The sequence below is a fragment of the Aricia agestis genome, chromosome 4, assembly GCF_905147365.1.
Source record: "Aricia agestis chromosome 4, ilAriAges1.1, whole genome shotgun sequence".
Classification (NCBI taxonomy): Eukaryota; Metazoa; Arthropoda; class Insecta; order Lepidoptera; family Lycaenidae; genus Aricia; species Aricia agestis.
The window spans coordinates 4,027,330-4,052,732 of record NC_056409.1 but is presented as its reverse complement, the minus strand read 5'-3'; the positions used below and the strand labels follow the sequence as shown (position 1 = coordinate 4,052,732).

Sequence of the window (25,403 nt, the reverse complement as noted above, 5' to 3'; positions counted from 1 at the left end):
TAGTAGGGCAAAACTAGAGATAGATCAAATATTGGGAACGGCCGTAAATGATTATATCACCATGGCAACGTCTATCGCTATCCCGTCGCACAAACAATGGTCGCCGTCAGTCTCGAGTTGTAATAATTTACTATTATTTATTCAACAAATGCACTTAGCAATATAAAAAGTACCCAGTAGCCGATTCTCAGACCTACTGAATATGCATATAAAATTTGGTTAAAATCAGTAAAGCCGTTTCGGAGGAGTACGCTATCTAACATTGTGACACGAGAATTTTATATATTAGATTTATTTTGTTGCAGACACAGGCAACCGCTCCCTGGACTCGGCCTTCTGTAGTCTGACGGTGACGACGCCTCTTCTAGAACTCAGCAGCATATTCTACTTCTTCATACCGGCCGTGCTGATCCTGTGCTTGTATGTCACCATGGGCTTACATATTAGGTAACTATTTGCTCCAGAACTGACTATGTAGTCGTACGGTACTACAGGTGGTAGGCAACGTAGTCACGACGTTCAAAAAGTGTATTCATAATACCCATAAGTACACTTTTTGTGTATATTTTGAAAAAAAAAAATTTAGGAGTAGTAGTAGAGTAGGCTATGTTACAGTACAGTACACTGTACTCTCAGACAAGTTTACGCACGTAGAACGTGATTATAAATGATTTCTTCTTCTTCTTTCTGATTCTGAAACTGATTCTTCAAGTTAAATAAAATCGCGATGGTACGTGTGTCCGATTCGAGCTGTCTAGTATGAAGGTGATCTACCGTATATTTATTTTACCGTATATTATTATTATTCGACCGTACGTTTATAATAATACTAGCTATTTGACCGAGCTTTGCTCGGTATTCGACAAAACACGAATAAAATGACATATTCTAAAAACGATTCCTAGCTAGATCGATTTATCGCCCCCAAAACCCCCTATATACTAAATTTCATAAAAATTGTTGGAGCCGATTCCGAGATTCCAATTATACATATATATACAAGAATTGCTCGTTTAAAGATATAAGATAATCTTTGTGTTGTTTTTATCTTTTATTTTATTTAACACTTGTTGTATACATGAAACAAGTAATGATACAATTAACATGGAAAGACTACACAAAGATCTGATTATTTCTAAAAGAAGTAAGTATTGTACAAATTCTGTATTGCGACACAGAATTTGTATGAGTGTTATCGCTATCATAAGTATACAGAATATAAAGTGTGTAGCGGTTCTACGCCGCGCCGATGTGTAGAGGCCGCGTAGCGCTCTACATGTAGAGCGCTACGCGGCCTCTGTTTGATAAAGCTGCATCATGATGCAGCTTTATCAAACTCCCGGTTCTACGCCACACGCCGATGTGTAGATGCCGCGTAGCGCTCTACGAGGTGCAACTACATCAATCTCCTGGTTCTACACCGTGCGCCGATGACGTGTAGACGCCGCGTAGCGCTATACGTGGTGCAGCTTTAATCAAACTCTCAGTTCTACGCTGCGCGCCTATGTGTAGAGGCTGCGTAGCGCTCTACGTGGTGCAGCTTTATCAAGCTCCCGGTTGTACACCGCGCGCCGATGTGTAGAAGCCACGTAGCGCTCTACGAGATGCAGCTACATCAATCTCCTGGTTCTACACCGTGCGCCGATGACGTGTAGAGGCCGCGTAGCGCTATACGTGGTGTAGCTTTATCAAACTCTCAGTTTTACGCTGCGCGCCTATGTGTAGAGGCCGCGTAGCGCTCTACGAGGTGCAACTACATCAATCTCCTGGTTCTACACCGTGCGCCGACGACGTGTAGAGGCCGCGTAGCGCTCTACGTGGTGCAGCTTTATCAAACTCCCGGCTCTACGCCACACGCCGATGTGTAGAGGCCGCGTAGCGCTCTACGAGGTGCAGCTACATCAATCTCCATCGTCTATTTATAGATTTAGGCCCAATCTCATCAACGACTGGTAAAGTTAATGCTCGAGTTAGTATCATGTTTCCTCTTTCATTTTTCATATGAATGAAAGAAAAGACATAACATTTTAATAAGCTGTTAACACTAACAGACGTTGCTGCAATTGGGCCTTAAGTCTTATGCGGATCATTCGATGGTCCACGATATACCAATACGAGCTAATACGAACGTATGGAGTAGCATATTCGTCATGGCAGTAACACTGTCATGATTGACGTCAACTATGTGATTATCCATCATAACCTAATATGTGTAATATGTGATCTTTTATAATAATCTATACTTATAATAAACATAGTTTGCACATGATGATCCATGATAGGTTTTACTCTTCAGTAATTATTGTAGTATTAAGTATTGTAGTATTTAGGCATAATATACTAGGTTTAATATCAGTTCTAGGAATGCTGTGGTACCAATAGTGCCTACTGCCTAGACTTTCAAGAGTTCAGCTCAAGGCATTCCTGGACATTAATACCGAATAATTGAGCCAAACTCTAATAATATTAAACTACTTCAGTATTTAATAACTTGCAATATTAAACATTGCTTAGAATGTTTAAAAATAAATCGTTTTATATTCTGCGTAGTTATTTTCGTCACATAAATATTTGTTTACACGTTGGTATATTTATTCTTGGACTTGAAAACAATATCAGATTCGGGCACTAATTGTAATTTTTCCACTCTTTCAGCTGAATAGCAATCTTACTGAAATAGCATATATATAAGGGCCAGGCCACAACACTGCGTTGCGGCGTCGTATCGCAAAAACAACATCGCACAGAAACGCGATGTGATGTCGCAACGCAAAAATTTCATATAGTATGGCACTCTTTACGTCGAAAATTTTCACGATGCGTTCTGCGGCGTCGTAGATTTATACGATGTGACGCCGCAACACTGTGTTGTGGCCTAGCCCTAATATCCGTGACTCACTGGTTCTTGGAAAATCAATCGACTTTAGAATTTTTTAAATACGGTCTTTTTCTTTACAATTTTTTTCACAAAGAAAGTAAGTACTCAATACTCGCGACAAAAGATTAACGTCCATCTACTTTTCATTGTGTACAATACTTAGTACATTATTTTGATAAATCTCCTAGGGGCTAGGGTTCAGGGGCCTGCGTTTGCAATGTAAGCGGAAAAAATGTAATTATTTCCGACATCACATTAGAAACCTCAAAATATAACAGTATTTCTCCACTATTTAATGGATGTTACTATATTTATAAACCTTTCTCTTTAATTACTCTATCTATTAAAAAAGCCGCATCAAAATCCGTTGCGTAGTTTTAAAGATTTAAGGGAACAAAGATACATAGGGACAGAGAAAGCGACTTTATTTTATACTATATTTTAGTAATATTCAAGATAAAAATATCCCATTTTCTACAACCGCGCCAAAAAATTAGTAAGAACTTAATTGTAGGAAAATCAATTGAACTACTTGAACTTTGAGATTTAATTCCAACATGAAATACAGCTTTAATCCCGTTTGAAATCCTATAAAATAACTAAGTATTTTGCAAAAAGCAAAAACAACACATTTTAAGGCGTTCTGCCAAACATTTTATACGGTGAAAATGTGGTTTGACTATACACAAAAAAGTATAAGTAAGTAAATAAAATTATGTTACAATATAATATGGCTTTAGAATAGTGTTGGGAGTGCCGCGGTTCTGCTTGGCGTCGGGTATGTTTGCAAATGAGCAAACTGATGACTTTGCAATCATAAGAAACCGCTGAACAGATTTTGATGGAACTTGGTATGGAGATACTTTGAGTCCCGGAAAAGGACATAAGATCCTTTTTGTCTCGGAAAAATGTACGGTTCCCAGGCGTTAAATAAAATGATTTCTGCTTATGCCGCTACATGGATTTTGATGATATTTGGTATGCAGATACGTTATGTATCGGAAAAGGACAGAGAGTTCCCGTTTCTTCTTCCCTTCCCGCGCTTCCCGCAGAGTGCTCTTATGTATCGCGCACACATTGGGGCACTATAAAATTGCACCTGGCCTGGTTTCATTGAAACCAGAGTGATCTTATGTATTGCGCATACACTTGGGCACTATAAAAATTACTCCTGCGTAACTAGCCTAGTTTCATTGAAACCAGAGTGCTCTTGTGTATTGCGCACACACTTGGACACTATAAAATTGCGCCTGCGTAACTGGCCTGGTTTCATTAAAATCAGAGTGCTCTTGTGATTGCGCACACACTTAGGCACTATAAAATGACTCCTGCGTAACTGGCCTGGTTTCATTGAACCTCGAGTGCTCTTGTGTATTGCGCACACACTTGGGCACTATGATATTACTCCTGCGTAACTGGCCTGGTTTTAATGAAACCGGCCACCGCCCCGAAATTGGTGTGGTAGTTATTTTATTTATTATAATTACCAGCATTGGACATTGGGCGTAATTATTGAAATACTCGTTAGTTTAAATAAATTATTAATCTAATTGCAAACTAAAATAATTAGAATACATTTTATACATATTATTATTAATCAACTTACGGGTAATTTCAGATGCACAGTTACTTCATCAATCTGATTAATTTCTGATCTGATTAAAATTACTAATTACTTTTGGCCCAACTCTGCACGTGATAAACTAATTATTTCTACATTTACTAAATTTAATCAAAATCGGTTCAGCATCTTAAACGCAAATTTATAAAGTTTATTGCGTGAAAACCGAACATTTTCCATAAAAAAAATATTATCCTATGTCCTTCTCCAAAATCTTACGTAATATCTACATGTACTCAATATCGATATCTTATGCCAAATTCATTGTATTAATAATGTCATTTTAATTGATTCAAAGTATCCGCATACAAAATTTTATCAAAATCGTTCAGCGGTTTAAGCGCAAATCATTTTAGAAACATAGTACATAAATGCTGTATACAAAACCTCACTAAGAGGAATAAGCATTAACCATTTTTGTACTCTAGAATATGCTACAGTGGGTTTTCAAAAAAATGGATTTCACTGTCGTAAACCTTATGTTATAAAGAACAAAACTGCATTATTAACTCAAAACCCGATTTTATGTGGGATGAAACACCAATGCTTAACAGCAGCCAATTAAGATTCTGTACTCGTAATTGCATTCGTAATACGATCGGAGAGGTTTATAACGTCGATAGACGATAGCTAGAATGTTGTCAATTCCCGGTGCTTTGTTCGGATACTTCTAATAACTAGAGATCGCCCAATGGTCTAAATTCGACTTCAGTTTTAACGACATTAGGACTGCTATCTATATTTTGTAAAAAAATATTGACTTTATCATTTTTTTTCAACTCTTGTCTCTGGCTGGCCGTGTAAGCATTGTCTAATAGTATCTAAGATTCAATAAAAAAAACTATAATCCATTTTTAATTTGTCACCTCGTTGTCAACAGACTTCAACCATAAATAAATGAGAAAGAAAAGAATTCGTAATGTATATTACGGCTATAGGCTTGTCACTCAAAAATCTGTCATTTTCCTTAGTGTGTGTGTTGTATTGTGTGTAACATAGACTTATCATAATATACTGTTGTTATAATTAGGGCGAGCGAAACGATCCCTAGTATGTACAACCTGAGCACTTTTGTGGTACACTTTACGGAAAAACTATTACGCCTATTCATATTTTGTGCTTTAACATAGTAATTTTTATTTATATGTAGATGTGTTATCATAGGTCAGTCAAGGTTTGGTAACTATTAAAATAAAATAAAAAACTACCTTAAAGATTATTTCAAACCTATTTTAATGTTTTATTAAAATCTGGAGGAATTTAAATTATACTCGTTGCAGGTTCACTTGTTACCAGTACTTAACCTGGTACACAGTGCCGTAAATAGGGCGGTGCCACCGGTGCTCAGGCACAGAGCGTAGACTCTGGGAGGGCGAAAGAATGGCCAGACCAGACAGATCCATATTTTCCGCTGCGCCCCAAATATGTTTCCCAATGTAGTAAAAAATATCCACAGCCGAACATATAACCTCCTCCTTTTTTTAAGTCGGTTAAAAAACAAAGGTGCAGTTATATAGAAGCTCGCGCAGGGCGCAAAAAAGGCTATTTACGGCACTGCTGGTACATTGTGAAAAAGCGGTCATCACTTTCTGACAACGGCTGCATACCAGAACAGCCGTTTTTTTTTTGTAAAATCTTTAAAACATTAGACAAACATTTGAAACTTTAGAAAAACATTTAAAACATTAGAAGTAGTATACAGTATATCTTATTAACAATTACTTAGGTTCCTACTAACCGCATGCTCTTACTTTAAGTGTACATGTAAGGAGCTCTAGCTATATTCCCAGCAGTTCTTTTCACTACAGGTCAACGAGGGTGGACCGCCGGACCAAGCAGGGGTTTTTCAACGGCAAGATACACGGCGAGGCCCGGCAGGCCAAGTCCAGGAAGGCTGTTATTAGGATGTTGGGTGAGACACGCATTTTCCATTGTACACTTTTATAATTTTGAACGTGGCGGTAATATCGTGAACGTTCATGGTAAAACGATAACATAGGGTAGTAAAATGTATGAAAATATATATGAAGACGCCTTTAAATTTCCGTCGACGATAACTTTTTAACGTGCACGATAGAAGGAAATCACGACATCTACAGTCTTCTGAACCGCACGATACGTCCGCGGTGCGTAAAATCAAAAGGGCATTTAACGTACCCATTACCCAACGCCCATTCTCGTTGAAATGAGAAACAGCATACGTAGTAGTAAAGACGGCAAAGTTGAAATGGGATTGGGCGGGACACGTAAGTCGCATGCATCCCGACCGCTGGGCAAAGATCTCAAAAGATCTCAATACGGAATATGGACGCCGCCGCCGTGGTTGGCCTAGAAAAAGATGGCGCGATGAGCTGGAAGCATACCAGCCAGGCTGGCCAGCGGCATAACGTGGAGCGTGACCGTACGCTAGCTCGACACATTACACACAGATTTATTATAAAAGCGCACATTATAAACACCATTTTCCTCGCGGCAACACTCTTATTTCGAGATCAAAAGCAATTTATCTAAGGCTTAAGCTTCTTATCATACCAAAATACTACCAAAATATGACATAAACAACAACAACAACATAAACCAGCCACACGTGCCATATATCGGGCAAAATCTGTTGAGGATATTTTGAGTTAAGGGTCTTTCCACACGACGTATTTTTATGCACTGACGACGCTTATTTCTGATGCGCTCGTCTTCTGCGTGTTTTTGTCGCGTTTTGGCAGATATAAAGTTTAAAACGTGTCGGCTTCCTTCCGTTTGCTGAGTTTAGAGACGTAAAAAGCGTCTTGTGGAAGGGTCCTAAAGAGTAAAATTATTATTATTGTCAATTAGGAAATTACCCGTGTGATGAGAATGTTGTAGTTTTCCTGTGTTGTTTGACCTATATTAGAAAATTAGGGAAAATTACGTCACGAATCCGTCCCTGTACACCAACGCTTTGACAAAATATATTAGTACAATAAGTATAAAAACTGTATTGAATATCTACCTGTAGAAACTTTACTATCAAAGAAGTTGATTCATAGGCAGATTGGAGACATGCGTAATTTGGTCGCATTATGTCAGCCGAAAGGTCACAACTCACAACTCACATCCAACATAAAATTGACATAATAAATAATAAAATAAAAAGCCTTTTATTTCTTGCTTTACAGTAACATTTCAGCAGTGCCGTAAATAGGGCGGTGCCACCGGTGCACGGTGCCCAGGCACAGGGCGTAGACTCTCTGGGGGCGCAACAATCGCCAGACCAGGACTATTATTTTTTCGTTTTGCTCCCGATAATTTCCCACTGCGCCCCTAGTGCTGCACAGTGTGGGTGGTATAACAGGCGAAAGACCTACTTGATATCAGACGGCTCGCCTGCTTGTTTGCCCATATCAGTTCTTTGAAAAAAAGTATGTTTTCCAAAATTTTAGTATAGTATAATAATTGGTCTACCAACAATCAACACCATGTTTTATTTTATCACTCTGAATGAAATAAAACAGACCTACACAATATACAAAGCATAATTGCTCTGGGTACCTTACTACTTACCTAAAACTGTATACTTATCTAAAAAAAACAAGGGCGCACTCGCACAGGGCGCAAAAAAGGCTATTTACGGCACTGCATTTCAGTAGACAGGCAGTGTACAGTTAATTTTGTTATCTATTATTACGCATGCAAAATCATTAAACAATATTATGATAACAAAGCCTATTTAAAATTTTAAAAATTAAAATAATTAGTTACATTATATTATTAATATTATAATTGAATTCATTAACATGTCAGGTAGGTAAATTATTGTAAGTAATTCATTATTATAACAAATTAAATGATTGATGTCATTAGTAATATAATTAGAATTATTCATTATCATGTCACGTAAATAGTAAGTAATTAATTATTATAGTTTTAGAAAGAACCCCTCTCAGCGATGGTAAAGGCCCCCTCCAGAGCTGACCAACGTTCTCTATCTTCAGCCACTCGCATCCAGTTAGTGCCAGCTACTTTTACAATGTCATTAAAAATAAATTTGGCATAACCCTAACAAATGACGTAGGCCTTCAAACTGCTTATGAATCAATTTCTTCGACGGTACATGTTGTATTAAAACTCTAATTAGAACTTCCCGAAATCAAACGTTGATTCTCTCTTTCTGCCCCTTAGGATCAATTCAGACCGCAACGCGACGCGTAGATGCATTTCTAAATTTGTATTGAATTGACAGACTTCAATTGCGTGAGACATCATAGTTGGGGAGGGGAAGAGGGGATTTCGGGATAAGCTCGAGCGTGTCAGATTAAGCTTGTATATAGGCTTCCGACATGTGTCTAGTTATCATGGTATAGAAATCAGATTTCTCACTTGGTGGGTTAAAAAAAATGTTTTTTTGAATATTGAAATGTCATCGGATCTGTTAGATTAAGCTAGGGGATGTTTAGTATATCCCAAAGAAGCTTCCATATAAAGCACTGACGATTAAAAGGTTAGGTAAGCCTGTAGGGACATTTTAAAATAAAAAAAAATAAAGTACATAAGGAAAAGCATCGCGTTGAGGTCTGATTTGACCCTTAGGGTCACATCACACATATCAACTTGGAAAGGGATCAATCAACCTGACGTATGCACGTAACCAAAGCGTATCAGCAGCTCCTGTACGTCGGCTTGGCGACACCGCACTTACGACTCGCCGACGAAGCAAGGGTGGACGGAGAGACGTAAGCGCGGGGATGACGAGCCGTAAGTGCGGGAACTGCAAGTTGACCACGCATCGCATCGCGGTTCGGAGCCTGTTCCAATGCGTGGCGATAACGTTACGATTCCGCTTAGTATTGATCCGCTTTGTATGAAACTCCCAAACTCTACGGATTTAATCTGGTAGCATCACCCATGTGCGAGGGCTCGACCGAAGGCAACATGTTTGAACAAACAGCTCAACATGTTCTCTGGGAGTGCAGTCTCTGGAAGAACGAAAGAACTACAATGCTAAACAACCTACTCTGCACATCTGTCGCATACTACGGTGATCTCGTGGACAGCGCTAGGAACTTCCGTGCCTTCAAGCGTTTTTGTCACAATTACTATTGGCAACAGTCTAACACAATAAATTAATTTAGGTCTAGCGTAGTAGTCACTATTATTATTAACGTTAATTCCCGCGGTGCTTCTCCCCTTCAGTTCTTTGACTTTCGGTCACTGCAACTTTGTGCTGTCTCCCGCTTTATATTGGGGAGGGAATCTGGAATTCTTCCTACTCCTCCTATTTTCTTCTGATTAATTTCGTTGCGGGTCCCAAGACAGCTTTAGCATGTCCCTCGGGCTCCCTGAGATCATATCAAAGGGTTTTCGTGGTTGGATGCCGCTGTCGATCCTGGCGACACAGGAGATACTGTGGTGGGAATGTGTGGTGGGCCAAAGCCCGTTTAAAACAAAATTTCAACGGCTCGAGGCGATACGGTGACGATTCCTTTCCGAGTTGATACATGTATGCTGTGACCCTTAGGGGTTAAATTTTAAAGGTCCTTCCTATTTCAGCGGCGGTGGTGATCGCGTTCTTCGTGTGCTGGACGCCGTTCCACATCCAGCGGCTGTTCTTCATCTACGGCAGCTCGCATCCCCAGTTCCACGTCATCAACGAGTACCTGTTCAACGTGGCCGGCGCGCTCTACTACGTGTCGGCCACCGTCAACCCCATATTGTACAACGTCATGAGCGCTAGGTGAGTGGAATATTAATATGAGCCAGGTCAGTAACGCGGTTATACAAGGTGTAACAATACTAAGTAATAATATTACTTTAGGGTGTGTATGTGTCGCAGGTACCGAGGCCGTAATACGAAACCGTTTTGAGACTCAAACAATCGAACGAGCTAGAATACCGCGTCCTATAACTCAGCAAACGTGAAATGACGTTATTAGAGCAGGACGCGGCATTCTCGTCCGATTGTTTGATGCTTCCTGATTCGTCACCGGTAGCCGATTGTGTTGAGCCGCCCTGATTTTAACTAGCTCATAATTATTAAAATGCATCGCATCGTCTTGTCAGGCTGCCGCTGCGGCGTGTGTGTAAGGGCCCATAGAAATACAAGGATTAGTATTGCAGCGGCGTGTGTGTAAACAGCCTCAACGCGACGACGACGAGACGTAAGAGTCAGTTATTTTGTGAATTTCTTCGTGCTTCGTAAGGAAGGCTTTCTTACTCGCGTGTTCACAATATGCTGTCGACATTCGAAATATCATGATAATTGGACCCCTGACTAAAGACCTTAGAAATTCGAAACTCTTATTGTCTTACACAAACATATCACTATCTCGATGGATACGTGATATAAACTTGATAGCAATATTTCCATGAGTCTATAATTTAAACAAGCGAGTTAATACCATAGCCATTAATCACAATAAAGCGATGAACTTCTCTACATATCGTTATCGGCGAAAATTTGGATAAAGGGCGCGTTAAAAGATATTATAACGGTCGATTTATCACTTCAATTCAATTTACTGTTATCAGATTAAATTGTGCGATCCAACACAGAGTGAGGTTCTGAATTGAACGAATGACATCATTCCTCACAAAATATTTTTGTGAAATGACAATAATTTATCAAAGGAGAACACCCAAAAAGGCCCAAGCTCCGGCACAAAAGTAAAGTATCTTAGTTTTTTGTACTTACATATTTTATTAGTAAAAAAATGTTTAAGTGTTATTGCCGCAAAAAGTGGCTTACAAAAAAATGCTATTTTATAATTCTCATACGTACCTAAGAATTTTAGTTTTAATTAAGTACTTTACGAAATGTTATAAACTATCACTAAACATACAAAAACTCGTAAAATACTTACTTTTCCTTTTAATAATAAAGATACTACAAAGTCTGTCTGGTAAAAGAAATTTTCAATTAAAACGATAACCAACAGAAGCCAAATACGATGCAAAATACAAACGAGGCATGTGAGAAGCAAAACGTACGTATGTACTATACGTATATTATATATTCTTTACGACAACGAAGAACAAGGCAGAAACGCGATCAAATTATAATACTGTTCAATGTTCATGCGTACACACGGCCGCAAGACACTCGTAAGTTGCGCTCATATAATTGAACGTTCTATTTTATCTTGGTTGATTACTTACGCTATACATACTCATTATTTTAATAGGTAGTTCTTCCGCTTTTCAAAGCAATCACTTTTCCAGGAAAACAGAGCTTTTGACGAAAACGTAGCTTTTGAGGAAAACAGAGCTCTTGAGTGAATCAGGGCTTCTGAGGGAAACGTAATAACGAAAATACAGAGCTTCTGAGAGTTGTAAATGAAATTTAGATGTAACGAAAATGTACGACAATAATAATATTTTTTTCAAAGCTTCATCATCATGCTCGTTCATGTGTAATACTATACGTTATCTCACAATTTGAGGCGGAATTTAATAACAATAATAATATCTATGGACGCTTCACATAACGTCGGTCTGCTAAGTACCTGAAGGACTTCTGTTACGGGTACCAGACCGGATATAAGACTGGATTAGACGGAAATATTACATAGGTATATTTAATATTTTTATTATATGACACAATGACCTCCGACTTGAGCGCTGAGCCAAAGAGGTCGTCAATTTGAAAAATCATTTCTATATAGTAAATAATATTTTATGGGAAAATACGTACGTGACATGTTTTTAACTATACGGGTTTGGTTTGTGTCTATCAATCAATAATTAGCTTTGCCTTTAAGAAAATATCCCTTAACATTTTAAATTTGAAATTTAAAAAATTAGACCCTATTACCAGTTTGGAAAAAAGATTCGTAAACTAGTTTAGGTAACTTTTATATAAAACTGCAATAACACCTCTTAAATTAATATTTCCTGTACCCGCGTCAAGGTAATGTTATTCAGAACTAGATGTTCCGCGCGGCTTCGCCGCGTAATTTAGGAATGTCACGGAAACCGTACATTTTTCCGCAAAAAAAGAAACCTATGTTCTTTCACGTGGTCTATTCTTCATGTGTGCCAAATAACATAATAATTGCTCCAGGAGTTTCTTAAGATAATAAACAATATTTTAAATAATTTCCTACGTTTTTTCCACATTTTCCTCTACTTCTTCGCTTAGTTCCTGAGATTAGCGCGTTCAAATAAGCCCTTTCAAATAATTTACCATGTTTTTCCACACTTTCATCTATTTCTTGACTCCTATTAATCTCAGCGTAATAAAATATAGTCTTCCTCAACAAATGGGCTATCTAACACTGAAATAATTTTTCAAATCGGACCAGTAGTTCCTGCGATTAGCGCGTTCAAATAAGCCCTTTCAAATAATTTCCCCCCGTTTTTTCCACACTTTCCTCTATTTCTTCGCTCCTATTAGTATTCGCGTGATAAAATATAGCTTATAAGCCTTTCTCGATAAATGGGCTATCTAACACTGAAAGATTTTTTCACATCTAACCAGTAGTTCCTGAGATTAGCGCGTTCAAACAAACTAACTAACAAACTTCCGCTTTATAATATTATAAATATAATAAGTATATAGTATAGATTCTCTCGTACCCAGGGGAGCAGGGGACCACCTGTAAAAAAAGTGTTTTCGTCAAACAAAATAGGGATGATGACAAGGTCAAAGATTAGCGAATTTTGTTAATAAAATAAAAAAATCACGGTAAAAAATAAGTGTTCCCAAAATTTCAGCTTGATAGCATTTGTAGATTTTTTGTTATGCGCCTTCAAAGTTGGATATTCAAGTCGAATTTTTTTTCAATTAAATTTCTTAATATTTGTATATGTTACGCTCAAAGACCGAAATCGCTCAGTGAGCGAAAAAATAGCTCACAACGCGTTGTGGTCACAGTGAAGCCACGACGCGAATTTCGCGTCGTGGCTCTAATGAAAACGGCCACGACGCGTTCTGGCAATCACAAAAAGACCATAACGCGAAATCCGTTACATGGCTGATATGCTATTCGTTTCTCTTTATTTGTTCTTGATTGATTAATTGTCCATAGGTATGGAAGATTATATTTGAATTACCACGCGTACTACCTGATATTTTTTCTTTTACTAAATCACTGCATTACGTGTTTATCATTATTATTTATAAAATATCCATAGTTCCATACTATTCGTACTAATATTATTACTGTCTGTCTGCCTGGCGAAACGTGTTGTTGTTTGTTGTTGTTTTTTTTAATATAAAGACGTAATTTGATCTTAATTAAAAAAAACTGACAGTAAAAACTGACAGACAGTAATAATATAAATACGAAATGTATGGAACTATGGATATTTTATAAATAATAATGATAAACACGTAATGCAGTGATTTAGTAAAAGAAAAAATATTTTATAGTACGCGTAGTACTTAATTCAAATATAATCTTCCATACCTATGGACGATTAATCAATCAAGAACAAATCAAGAAAAACGTATAGCATATCAGCCACGACTTGAATTTCGCGTTATGGTCTTTTTGTGATTGCCAGAACGCGTCGTGGCCGTTTTCATTAGAGCCTCGACGCGAATTTCGCGTCGTGGCTGTTACACTGTAACCACAACGCGTTGTGAGCTATTTTTTCGCTCATTAAGCGATTTCGGTCTTTGAGCGTAACATATATAATAATTCGATAACTTATGCAATTAAAAGCAACTTTTGTTATGAAACCACTTTCATAAACGCAAGATTTTATATACCCGTCGAACAAAGTTGTCTCCCGATGCGTATAAACTACGAAAGACTGACGTCATACTTTCGTAGCATTTTGGAGGATGGAGCTTTTCGGGCAGGTCTTTTTTATGAGATATTTGAATTGTCATATCTTGGTGAATTTTTAAGCTATCAGAGTCATTCTTTCAACGATGTTTCTATTTTTTAAGTGTCTTTCAATGACCGATTATAAAAAAAAATAGTCATCATGCCTATTCGAACCTTTATATCGAATTAGCCTATTAGTAACGTCTGGGGTCCGATTCTCATACCATGAATGTTGTTTCAGGTTTCTTATTTTAGCGTGAGATAGTAAAAAGCCGTTATCATACTAAGGAGTGAGCGACTTTAGGCTCTACTCACACTGGGGCAGAGTCGAAAGGACGCGTCACGTTTTTCGCCTTATTCATCTCTAAAATTTTTCTATTAAGTATAAAATTCTGCTATGAAAATATGAGCGAATGCGTGCGAAAAACTTAAATAATAATACTCGTAAAACAATAGAGCTGTAGGCGAAAGACAATAAAGAAAAAAGCAAAAGAAGTTCAACAGCAAATTGAAGTAGTAGTACGATGCGGCTAAACGTTGGCCGTTACTACTTTTTATTGAAAAATGTATCGAAATGGCAATACGGCTAATCGTTGAACCGGCGCATTACAAAACGGCCCTGCTTTTGAAAACATTTGAAATGTAATACGGCGGACTATACAATACAACTGCGACAGATACGTTTTCATCGAGTGTTTGCAACCAGCCCCCCTAGACAAGTGGCAAAACGCTAATGCTGCAAAATGTATGCGATTTGACATAAGTCATCGCTAGGCTAGCGAATACTAATGTCAAATCCATACATTTGACATTAGCGTTTTGCCACTTGTCTAGGGGGGCAGCTCAGCCATCTCGTTGCGAGACCGCGACGTATCCGTGAAGGGTTCGTTGCATGCTCGCGACGTATTCGTTAGTATGATAAGGCACTAAACGCACGTGAGTTTATAGTAGGGGAGGTGGTGGTCATTTTGAAAAGTAATTTCATACCGAGTGACAATCGTAACAATAATAGTGTTCCACTAATACATAGGAGTTTTGATCGTCAGCTGCTTCAGAACCGGTGGAATAAACATTGGTCTCAAATTTGTCGAAAAAATGTTGCTAAAAGTAATTTTATACCGTATGAAAATTTGATGGGTGAATATTGAGGTCATGTTTAACTAAAAAATCACCGTCAGCCGTATTACAGACGGGGGATTCAAGTTTTAACGTCAGTCGCGTTACTGAAAATGTAAAAAAATTTAAGTATAAAGTCATTTCATACCGTACAAAATTTATTCAGGTGAATGTTTCTACTTTGTAAATAATAAATAAAACCGTCAGCCGTTATTATGACGGTGGGATAACCGTCTCGCTAGCTGACCAATTATAGCACCACCTCCCCTAGTAATTAGCCTACAATCGAAGCGACAATCAAGGTATGAGAATCGGCCTCCAGGTCAAACAAAAATAACATGTAGATCAAATATTGTACTATTTGATCTAATTTCGATCTCCTGCCTGATTGGGCTTATTATCTCAATATTCGTGGAATGATATTTTTTCTCTAAGTGATTTCGTCATTGGCTAATTTTATTCTATAGCGTATTCCTCTTAGCTTGTTTTGCTTACATTTGCCTTTTTAGGGTTCCGTAGTCAACAAGGAACCCTTATAGTTTCGGTCTGTCCGTCCGTCTGTCTGTCCACGGTTTTGCTCAGAGACTATAAGGCCTACAAAGCTGTGATTCGGCATGAATGCACATCTTAATGATGCCAACATAATCCTATAATATAAAGTCTTAAAAAAATTGTTTATAGTACCCAGTGGTCGCTGATAGTACCTCACTACCGTGTGTGGTGTGAGGTACCGTAAAAATTTTTTTACACATCAATGCGGGGGTGATTTTTTTTTCGCGTCCACCCAGTGCCGTAAATAGGGCGGTGCTACCGGTGCCCAGGCACAGGGCGTAGACTCTCGGGGGGCGCAAGAATGGCCAGATCAGAGGGGCCTATACGTAGCATTGCTCGGGTACCTATAATGACTAAAAAAGAAACAGGGGCGCAGTTATAGAATCTCGCACACGGCACAGGGCGCAAAAAAGGCTATTTACGGCACTGCGTCCACCCCACCGTGTGCGGTGTCGTAGGATAGGTATTTTAAAAATATTATGAGTATCAAAAGGTCATTTTCCGATTTAGGGATCCATTTGTGAAATATGAAGTTTTAAAGGGGAAAAAATCGTTAGAGTCCAGTGTCCCCCCTTCTTCAATTTCAACCAGCTAAACGGTTGCTTCTGGAAATGTGAAAAAATTCTCAGGAGTAGGAAATATGCTGAATTTAAAAGGAAAAATATCACGGCTAAGAAGAATTCATAAGTTATTGACTAATAGTCTATCAATTAAAAAAATGTATTCGTAGAAGTACCAAGGAACTTTTCGTTCAAAAACCTTGAATGTTACTGAGATGATATTGTTAGTAGTGTAAAACACGTTATAAATGTGCATTTATTGACCATAAAAATTATTAAAAATACTAGCGGCACTACGGAACCCTATATTGCGAGTGGCCCGACATGCACTTGGCCAGTTTTTTTAATGAACAATCAAAGGCATTCAAGAATTTTTCATGTAAATAAAGCAAACTCAAATTCAAAATGTTTTATTCAGAATACATTTTTAGAAAATATTTTCTGAAAGTCTACATGATGCCTACCACCGGTTCGAGAACTAACCACCAATCAAGCAATCGACTTGTTTCAGGATTTGCAAAAATCTTGCAATAGGGCGAACCCCTATTGCAAAATCGTAAAGTTACGGATAATAACCTATAAATTACACCACAAATTATACATCGTACAAAACCGGCTAAGTGCGTGTCGTGCCACGCGCAATATAGAGTTATATTGCGCGTGGCACGACACGAACTTAGCCGGTTTTTATTATTTATCGGATATCAAAGTAAAAGATCGCCTGTTAGTAGTTCGACAATTAGGAAAATCCGTATATTTTGCCAAAAAAGTAGCTTAAGATTATTTTAATAAAAAACACTCCCAGTGGCTTTGGAGTCTCGACTGAGACATAATAATATTTAAACGAACCATAAATAAAATATTTCCTGTTTTGCTCGCAAAATTTAATCAAATAAAAACGTGTATTCTGTGTTTAATAAGTTGTTTGTTTGCATTTAGAACAAATTTATTACGTAATAAAACATATTTGAACTAGGGACGAGAGAAAAATGGAAAAGAACCTGAAAGAGCAAGTTTATTTGAGATTTTACGTTATCAGCGGAAATTGCTGAGCGATATTGGAAAGTGTCAATATTGACTTCACAGCAGCTAGGTGGATGAAAATCTTTAGCTCCTAACAGCTAACTAAACAACTTTAATATCGTTACTTTATATGCTTTATATCTAGTTCTGTAAACTTTAACATGGGGTGAGTTCGGCACAAGAAGGTCTATTGACCTGTAAACATAATAGTACTTATTTTATCTTATTAGATAAAATAAGTACTATTATGTTTACAGAATACGAAAGCTCAGGATAGTTTCCCGTCGTTTGCGTGTAAAAAATCAGTCCCGCGTCTCCCTCTCTCCTCTCTCTGTTGTCTGAATTCTCGTCGTTAATGTTTATCCGTCCTTGGTCATCTTTGAATTTGGAATAACAACTGTGGCACTGACACAGGAACGCATCGTGAGTTTCTACGACGCGACGTCGTGCCGTGTATCGTGGCACGTTACGATATCGCGACGTAGTTTTTTACTTTGCTCGTCGTAGATTCCCACGCCGCGACGTCGCATCGTGAAATGACGCCGCATCGTGGTACGACACGACGTCGTATCGTGTTTATGTGTCTCGGCCCTTACCTCTCCAATATTTGCACAGTTAGTAGAATGTAGCAGCAGTATAGAAAGCTGTGAAAATTATTACACGCTAAAGCAATAAGTAACAAGAGTCCTAAAATTAAAAACTAATATAGTAGCTGATATACCTAATATGTATTGCGCTCATTCGAAACCCTTCTGGGTTATAACCCTTCTTCGCGATAAAACAGGTGTACAGAAAACATTTTTGTTATTGCCTTTTTCGTGATGAGGAGTTAAAATTCACGGTGCGTAGACATTTGATGCATGCACGCACACATAACGCGCGTGCTCGCTTCTAGAGGACCATCAGTTCATGTCTTGAGCCTTCTGAACGAGCCGGGTTTCCGCCGTGATTCCCTCAATAAACACCTCGTGAAAACTTTTTAGGGGTCCTTGCCAGTAAACACCAACAAACGAACAAAGCGATACTTTTGAGTTTTGATATTTAGTGACGCCAAAATATCCAATCATAATAAAATAATATTGTTGTAATATTGACGGAGTGGGGGGTTGTAGGTTTATTTTCGTTAAACCTACAAGCCCCCACTCTCTCCAGCGCTCAAAGCCCGCGATAAAACCTATGCAGTAGCTTCTTAAGCTATTGCATAGGTTTTATCTTTATTTCGCATTTTCGCCCAAGAGGGCGACTAACCCAAAAAATCAAACATCGTCCTTCTCTCTTGACACTCACGCTCGTCTTTCATATGCCAGGTGAAAAAGGACGAAAGGGAATCATCACCAAGTTACTTTTTTCTTAATAACTCGATAAATATACAACATTTTAAAAATCTGCCAGATCAGTGTCTCAATGAAAGAATTTTAAACAATGTGTTAAAATATTATCTTAGTTTAATGTACGGTTATGGCAATACAGTGTGTAACAAAAATAAGTGATAATACTTTAGGGTGTGTACGTGTTCCTTGTAGAGAGTTCACTGTGAAAGTAGCAGCGCTGAAAGACGAATTTTTTTTTTCACTTTTGTATGGAAAAGGGCCCGAGCGTCACGAGTTTCCCCATACAAAAGTGAAAAAAATTTTTGGTCTTTCGGCGCTGCTACTTTCACAGTGAACTCTCTACAAGGAACATGTACACAACCTAAAGTATTATCACTTATTTTTGTTACACCCTGTATATGAAAAATTCGTGAAAATTAGATGCATCGTTGTGATTTTTGTCTATCGAGAAAATTTTAGGATATCGTGTCTTGTGTCTTCTTGGAAATATAATGTAGTATCTACAGTGTGTAACAAAAATAAGTGATAATACTTTAGGGTGTGTACGTGTTCCTTGTAAGTTCACTGTGAAAGTAGCAGCGCTGAAAGACGAATTTTTTTTCTTCACTTTTGTATGGGCAAGGGCCCGAGCGTCACGAGTTTCCCCATACAAAAGTGAAAAAAATTTTTGGTCTTTGAGCGCTGCTACTTTCACAGTGAACTCTCTACAAGGAACACGTACACACCCTAAAGTATTATCACTTATTTTTGTTACAACCTGTATATTTAGAAAATGAAACAATTCGGGGCTTATTTTCAAGTATAAAAATGAATTATAAAATCCACAATTTAGGGTTAGTCCCTTAAGACAAATTACAGTAATAGGTTGGTTACCTAATTCAAGAAAAGCTCCAAGATCGGAAATCGAGCTTTATTATGCCTGCTATTCAACAACCGCGCTACTAATAGATTGTCAATGGTGTATTATGTACATATTATTTAAATCAAGATATTTAAACACTTCGTGTTTCCCATCTCTTCCACAAATACTAGACAGCGAGGGGAATGTAACACATAATGTATTACGCAATTGCTCTTAAAATATCAACTATTAGTCGAGGCAGAGTTTACCACCACGGCAGCTAATGTATTCTATGTCATTAAGTAAGCCGAATATAATCAGGGTATCATCATAATAATATGAATAATTTATCCTAACGAGCTTGTAAATTAAATGTTATGATCTAGACACATTGAACTATGTAACTTATTCGGGTTTATTATTTGTAGATTAATACGTAGGTACTGTATGATAATTTAAAGTATTTAGTTACAAGTTACAAAATAAATAAGTGTGATTCAGACAAAGAGACGAAGAGTGTATGTAGGTGTAATTACACCGTGTAGCCTTAAGGTTAGGTTAGTTTGAACGCCAGTATAATGAATATCATCATCAAAAAAAATATAGTTTGCTTTTTTCGGACACCTACAAATAGGATCCCAATACGAATAAATATGGTTGATCATAGAGGGTAGATTTCCTGGAAAAAGACCACTAGACCAAGAAGAAAATGGATCGATGAAATAAAATAATTGACCAGATGCTACCCCAAATTAAAGAAATTAGCCCAGTACTCTTCATATCGAAGTTCGGCGGTCATCAGGACCGGAAGTAATTCAATAACTTCCGGTCCTGATGACCGCCGAACTTCGATATGAAGAGGGCACTAAATGATGATGACGAGCCTTGAGGTACCCTAGAAACACCAAGCTTCAATAAAAAATCGAATACTCGAGTGTCATTCGGATTTTCATTATACCAGTAAATAATGTTATCGTATTACTTCTGGGAAATCGAGCCTCACAGTTAAGGCACTGTGGTTGTTGCAACTACATAAAATGAGGTTTTTAAAACACGTTTTTAGTAAAGGAAATGTCATTATTTAAGTATAAAATAAGTACTAATCGTTTTAAAATTGAGAAAATTTCCTATACGCAAAGGTATATCAGTACACAATTTGAAAAATTCTGCTCGATAGTAAAAAATCTCAAAGATGACTGTTATAACGCTGTTTTTCATAACTAAATTATTTTATGGCTAAATTACACACTTTCTAGAAAAAACAAAATGTATATGTGTCGTAACCTAACGTAAACGATTTGATATATTTGATTTGTGTAATACTAAAAACAAAAGATTTTTCTCCTATTTTCTATTATCAAGGCACGCGGCGAGCGCGTAACAGCCACTGTACAAGGCGCGCTGATATTAATGTTATTTTAATATCCTTAACGTCGATATTCGTACTGACAGACATCGACCTGCTTATTTTAGGGACTACTGGGCCTTAAGCAGAATCGAAGCGCGCGACGCGTCACGTTTTTCGTCAAAGCATTAATGTCTACAGGGTGTAACAAAAATAAGTGATAATACTTTAGGGTGTGTACGTGTTCCTTGTAGAGAGTTCACTGTGAAAGTAGCAGCGCTGAAAGACCAAATTTTTTTTTCACTTTCGTATGGGGAAACTCATGACGCTCGGGTCCTTGCCCATACAAAAAGTGAAAAAAATTGTTCGTCTTTCAGCGCTGCTACTTTCATAGTGAACTCTCTACAAGGAACACGTACACACCCTAAAGTATTATCACTTATTTTTGTTACACACGAATTTCTACTATGTAAATATGGGAGCTTATACCGAGCGAATGCGCGCGTCAACGTGCGCTCTTATGTTTTCGTAGCAAAAATGTGTACTTTAAAATATAAAATTAATAGAACAATAGAGATGAATATGCATGCTGTAGGCAAATAGTCACATCGCAAAGCTTCGGCTCTGCAGTGTCAGTTGAACCTTACTATAGTAAGGATTCACACGAATCTTCTGGAATATTCCAGTCACAGCGGTCCGCGCGTAATGTCACCGTCGATCAATCTTGAATTCAGGAAATTCTTGGAACGCGGGCTGATCATTTATTTTTCATTCAAGTCGACCGCAATTTTCGGGAAGTGTGTGACTACAATTTATATTAGTTGGACTATGAAAATATATTTTACATTGATATTTACATGTTCGACGTGCATATTATTCATAAGTTTTTTTCATTTTTGAAACCTTCATCGTTTTAGTTTCATAACAAAATTGGCTATACAAAACTAATTAATATACGTTGTAGTAATTAATATATCTCGATGTATACGTTTAAAAACGTTTGTAGTTGCCAGTAAATACTTTATTACATAACCTTACCCACGTCGCACTTGCACCATTAGATACATAAATAACTATGTCCTATAGAATCCTCATAATTATATCATATGATTTAAATTAATATTTTCGAAGATATTACAGATTTAAAATTGTGGGACGTACCGGTCAATGCGGGCCACGGGTAGTAATGAATATAAATCAAAACTACTGAATGTATTTTAATCATTTCTTCAGTGAATGACAGGCTATGCATAGTTTATACCCGTGCGAAGCCGAGGCGGGTCGCTAGTTATCTATATAAGGCCTCAGCCTCGATATCAGCGGGGCGGGAGCAGCAGCGGCGGCGCGGGAAGCCGTCTATTATGACGCGCGCCGCTCGCCTTCGCCAGCTCCATAAAAATATAATATACATGAACGCGCCGATTCTGCGCCACCGCCGCGCGCCGCTACCGCCGCGCCCCTCTGCCCGCTGATTTCGAGATTGACGCCTAATGGCGGTGACCATATGTACCAATTAACGAATACCAACTCGCGTTCCCCACAGGTACAGAATGGCGTTCCACGATACCCTTCTCTGCGCGAGTCGGCAGCCGGGCTCCCGTGCCAGGCCGAGGCACAACACCATGTCCACCACGCTGCCCCGCTCCAGCTTCTTCAAGGACAACCGCAAGCCTACCTCCAAGGTCGACTACGTCAAGGACGAGCCCACTCCCTTCTGCATAGAGACCAAATTCGACGATACCACCATAGTATTTTTCGGGAAGCGCCAGTCGCATGACGACATCACGTAAATTGTACGTAATTTTGTAATAACAGTGTGACTATATTGTAGGCCCCTAGCTAAGTTAGCAACGCATATTAAAACAAAGAATACAAGGCGTAAATTCCAAAGTTTTGTCTAGTATCCAGTGATGTCTTGAAGCCGTCATATTGTACTGGTGTACCGCCGCTGGTAAAAGAAGTGCGAAGTGTAACTAACTGCCGCACTCACAGTGGAACGTTAGTACTCAACTCGGTCTCAAGACACGGTTCAGGCTCTGTGATTGGTTGGCTGTCAAAATATGGACCAATCATAGAGCCGAACCGCGTCTTGAGACCGAGATGCATCTTGAGTACTGACTATTTATACCAGCCTTAAATGCTACGAATAATAAAACTTCGTTGAAGTTCTAACACCACGTAAGTCAAAAAATAGCAACTTTTCAGGAGAGACAAAAAACTGATTGAATTTTGTATGCGGATTTACTATTAACTATTTTACGAGTTTTTACTGGCCCATATGTGTTCCTAATTGGCAAAAAAGATGCGTCTTCCGATTTTCTAGCGAATTGCATTAAAACGTCCAAATAGGTAAAAACTAAAAGTGACTTACGTGGTATTAGAACTTGAATGACGAAATTTATTAATATTCGTAGAGCCTTAAAATATGTAATTAATTTAAAATGTTGACATATAAGCCTCATACATTATCTGTCAAACTCTTCATTAAATTGAAGTTTAATCGTCAAAGTGCGGCAGTATGTACATACAGTATAATAACGTCCCAAGTCCCAACAAAGCTATATACTTAATATGAGTCAATTTGCACTGGCGTATAATCCTTATCGAATCGCCAATCTGGCGTCGATTCTAGACGTCGTGAGTACCAGTTTAAGTGTGTGGTTTTTATTTCGGAACTTACCTAGGATTTAACTTGAGCATCGATAAGTGTAAGAAATTTCACTCTTTATAATAGACTACTTGACCTATATTCAATTTCATTGAACAAATACATATTTCTAGTAGAACTTGGCCTAGGAAACCGTATTTCACCCTTATCATCAAATAAAAGCTTATGATTGATAAATAAAGTCGATTTGAAAATATGATTTTATGAAAATAGGATTTGTACTGACGAAAACGCTTTTGCGGTACTTCCGATTTGGATGTGACGTCATCTTACTCATCATTTAATATCTTTTATTTATCGCGCTCGTTATGTAAGTTTATTTGTACATAAATAATAAGAATAAGCCTAGAAAGATTTGTAAAATATATTTTCTTGAATAATTAAAATAAAACATCAGTTTTATATATTATCTCCATTTATTGTAGACGGGAAATAAAATGGCCAAAACTTTTCTCTAAAAGTTTTCAACATTACAAATGATTTCTAATTTCTTATTTAATTCTTTTATAATTTTTGGTTACTTTTAGACGCGTACATTTATCATACAAAAAAATGTTCAATAAAAAGAGTCTAAAATACAAAACGTATGACGTCACACTATGGCGGACAGTGTTTTCGGCGCCATTTATAAGGCATATTTTTCAATCAACATTTTTATGGGTTTCTACTATGTATAATATTAAAGTATTAGTTTATTTTGTAAAATGAATGATTATTAAGCGATTAGCATGAAAAAAAAATTTTGGTCAAGTAGCCTATTCATGAGTAACATAGCAACGATGAAGCTATAATTCCCTTTTATTTGTATTAAAATTAAAATAAAATTTTGTTTTAAAACTAAATAATATGCGATGTCAATTTGGCTAAATGCTCGGTGGTTATGTAAATAGCTCGCTTAAGATATAAATGTGATTTTCAAAACTTTTTAAGAAATTCTATTAGGTGGTCTAAAAGATGTTTTTAGGACTTTATAAAATCATAGTTAATATTATGATAATAATATTAGAGGTTAGCAAAAGGAGGTTAGCTCACACTATTTCTATACGAAACTATAATGAATTGGTCTTACTACAAAATGTTTTGTTGTTTTTATAAAACTTCTATCTTATCATTCCAAAATACCTACATTAATTTCTTCTTAATGGACCAAGAGCCTGTTGGACCAAGTTTACCTGTTTGTGATATTTACAGAGATAAGAAGTAGGGTAAGAACGACCAGCAACTATGGAGTTTCTGTCGCGGTTTTGCGGGCGCCGAAACTCCATAGTTGCTGGTATTTCTTACCTCTGTAAAGGTCACAAACAGGTAAACTTTCAGCTTTCCTAAACCACAGTAAAGCGATATGACAAATATTGCTATACTGTGCCTAAACTGAGGAAAGTCAGTCTGGCGGTCGCAGGCTCTTACTCTATAAGTAAATATTATTACTCGTATTTATTATTAATAAATTAATAAAATGAGAATAAAAAAAGTATTTACTTATTATTGTAAAGAAATTGTAAAAACTGTTCGTAAATATATACCTAATAGATTGCTCTCGTTTTGAACACATGCATAAAGGGGTATGGGTAATATTGGATTTTCAAATCTCGTGGCCACTCACCAAACCGGCATATTATGAAAGAACATACCAAGGGGAGAAAACTTTATTATGGGGGACATATAGCTAAACTATATCGGAGCCGAGATATTAGGCATTTTATGTTCGTATTTCCAACTAAA

General features: G+C 37.5%; 1 protein-coding gene across 2 annotated transcripts in view; it reads left to right on the top strand.

Annotated features, from left to right (window-relative positions):
* The window catches only part of LOC121726327 (neuropeptides capa receptor-like), an 89,104-nt gene extending 66,108 nt beyond the window's left edge, over positions 1 to 22,996 (top strand). Inside the window, exons 4-7 of one of the 2 annotated variants that reach the window (XM_042113641.1) lie at positions 306 to 447; positions 6,308 to 6,411; positions 10,023 to 10,206; positions 22,557 to 22,996. In XM_042113641.1, the coding sequence (XP_041969575.1) occupies positions 306 to 447; positions 6,308 to 6,411; positions 10,023 to 10,206; positions 22,557 to 22,803 (677 nt within the window). In that variant the 3' untranslated portion in view covers positions 22,804 to 22,996. Of the gene's footprint in view, positions 1 to 305; positions 448 to 6,292; positions 6,412 to 10,022; positions 10,207 to 22,556 lie in introns of both variants that reach the window. The other variant, XM_042113640.1, reaches the window with a different exon arrangement.
* Positions 22,997 to 25,403: the final 2,407 nt, after the last annotated feature.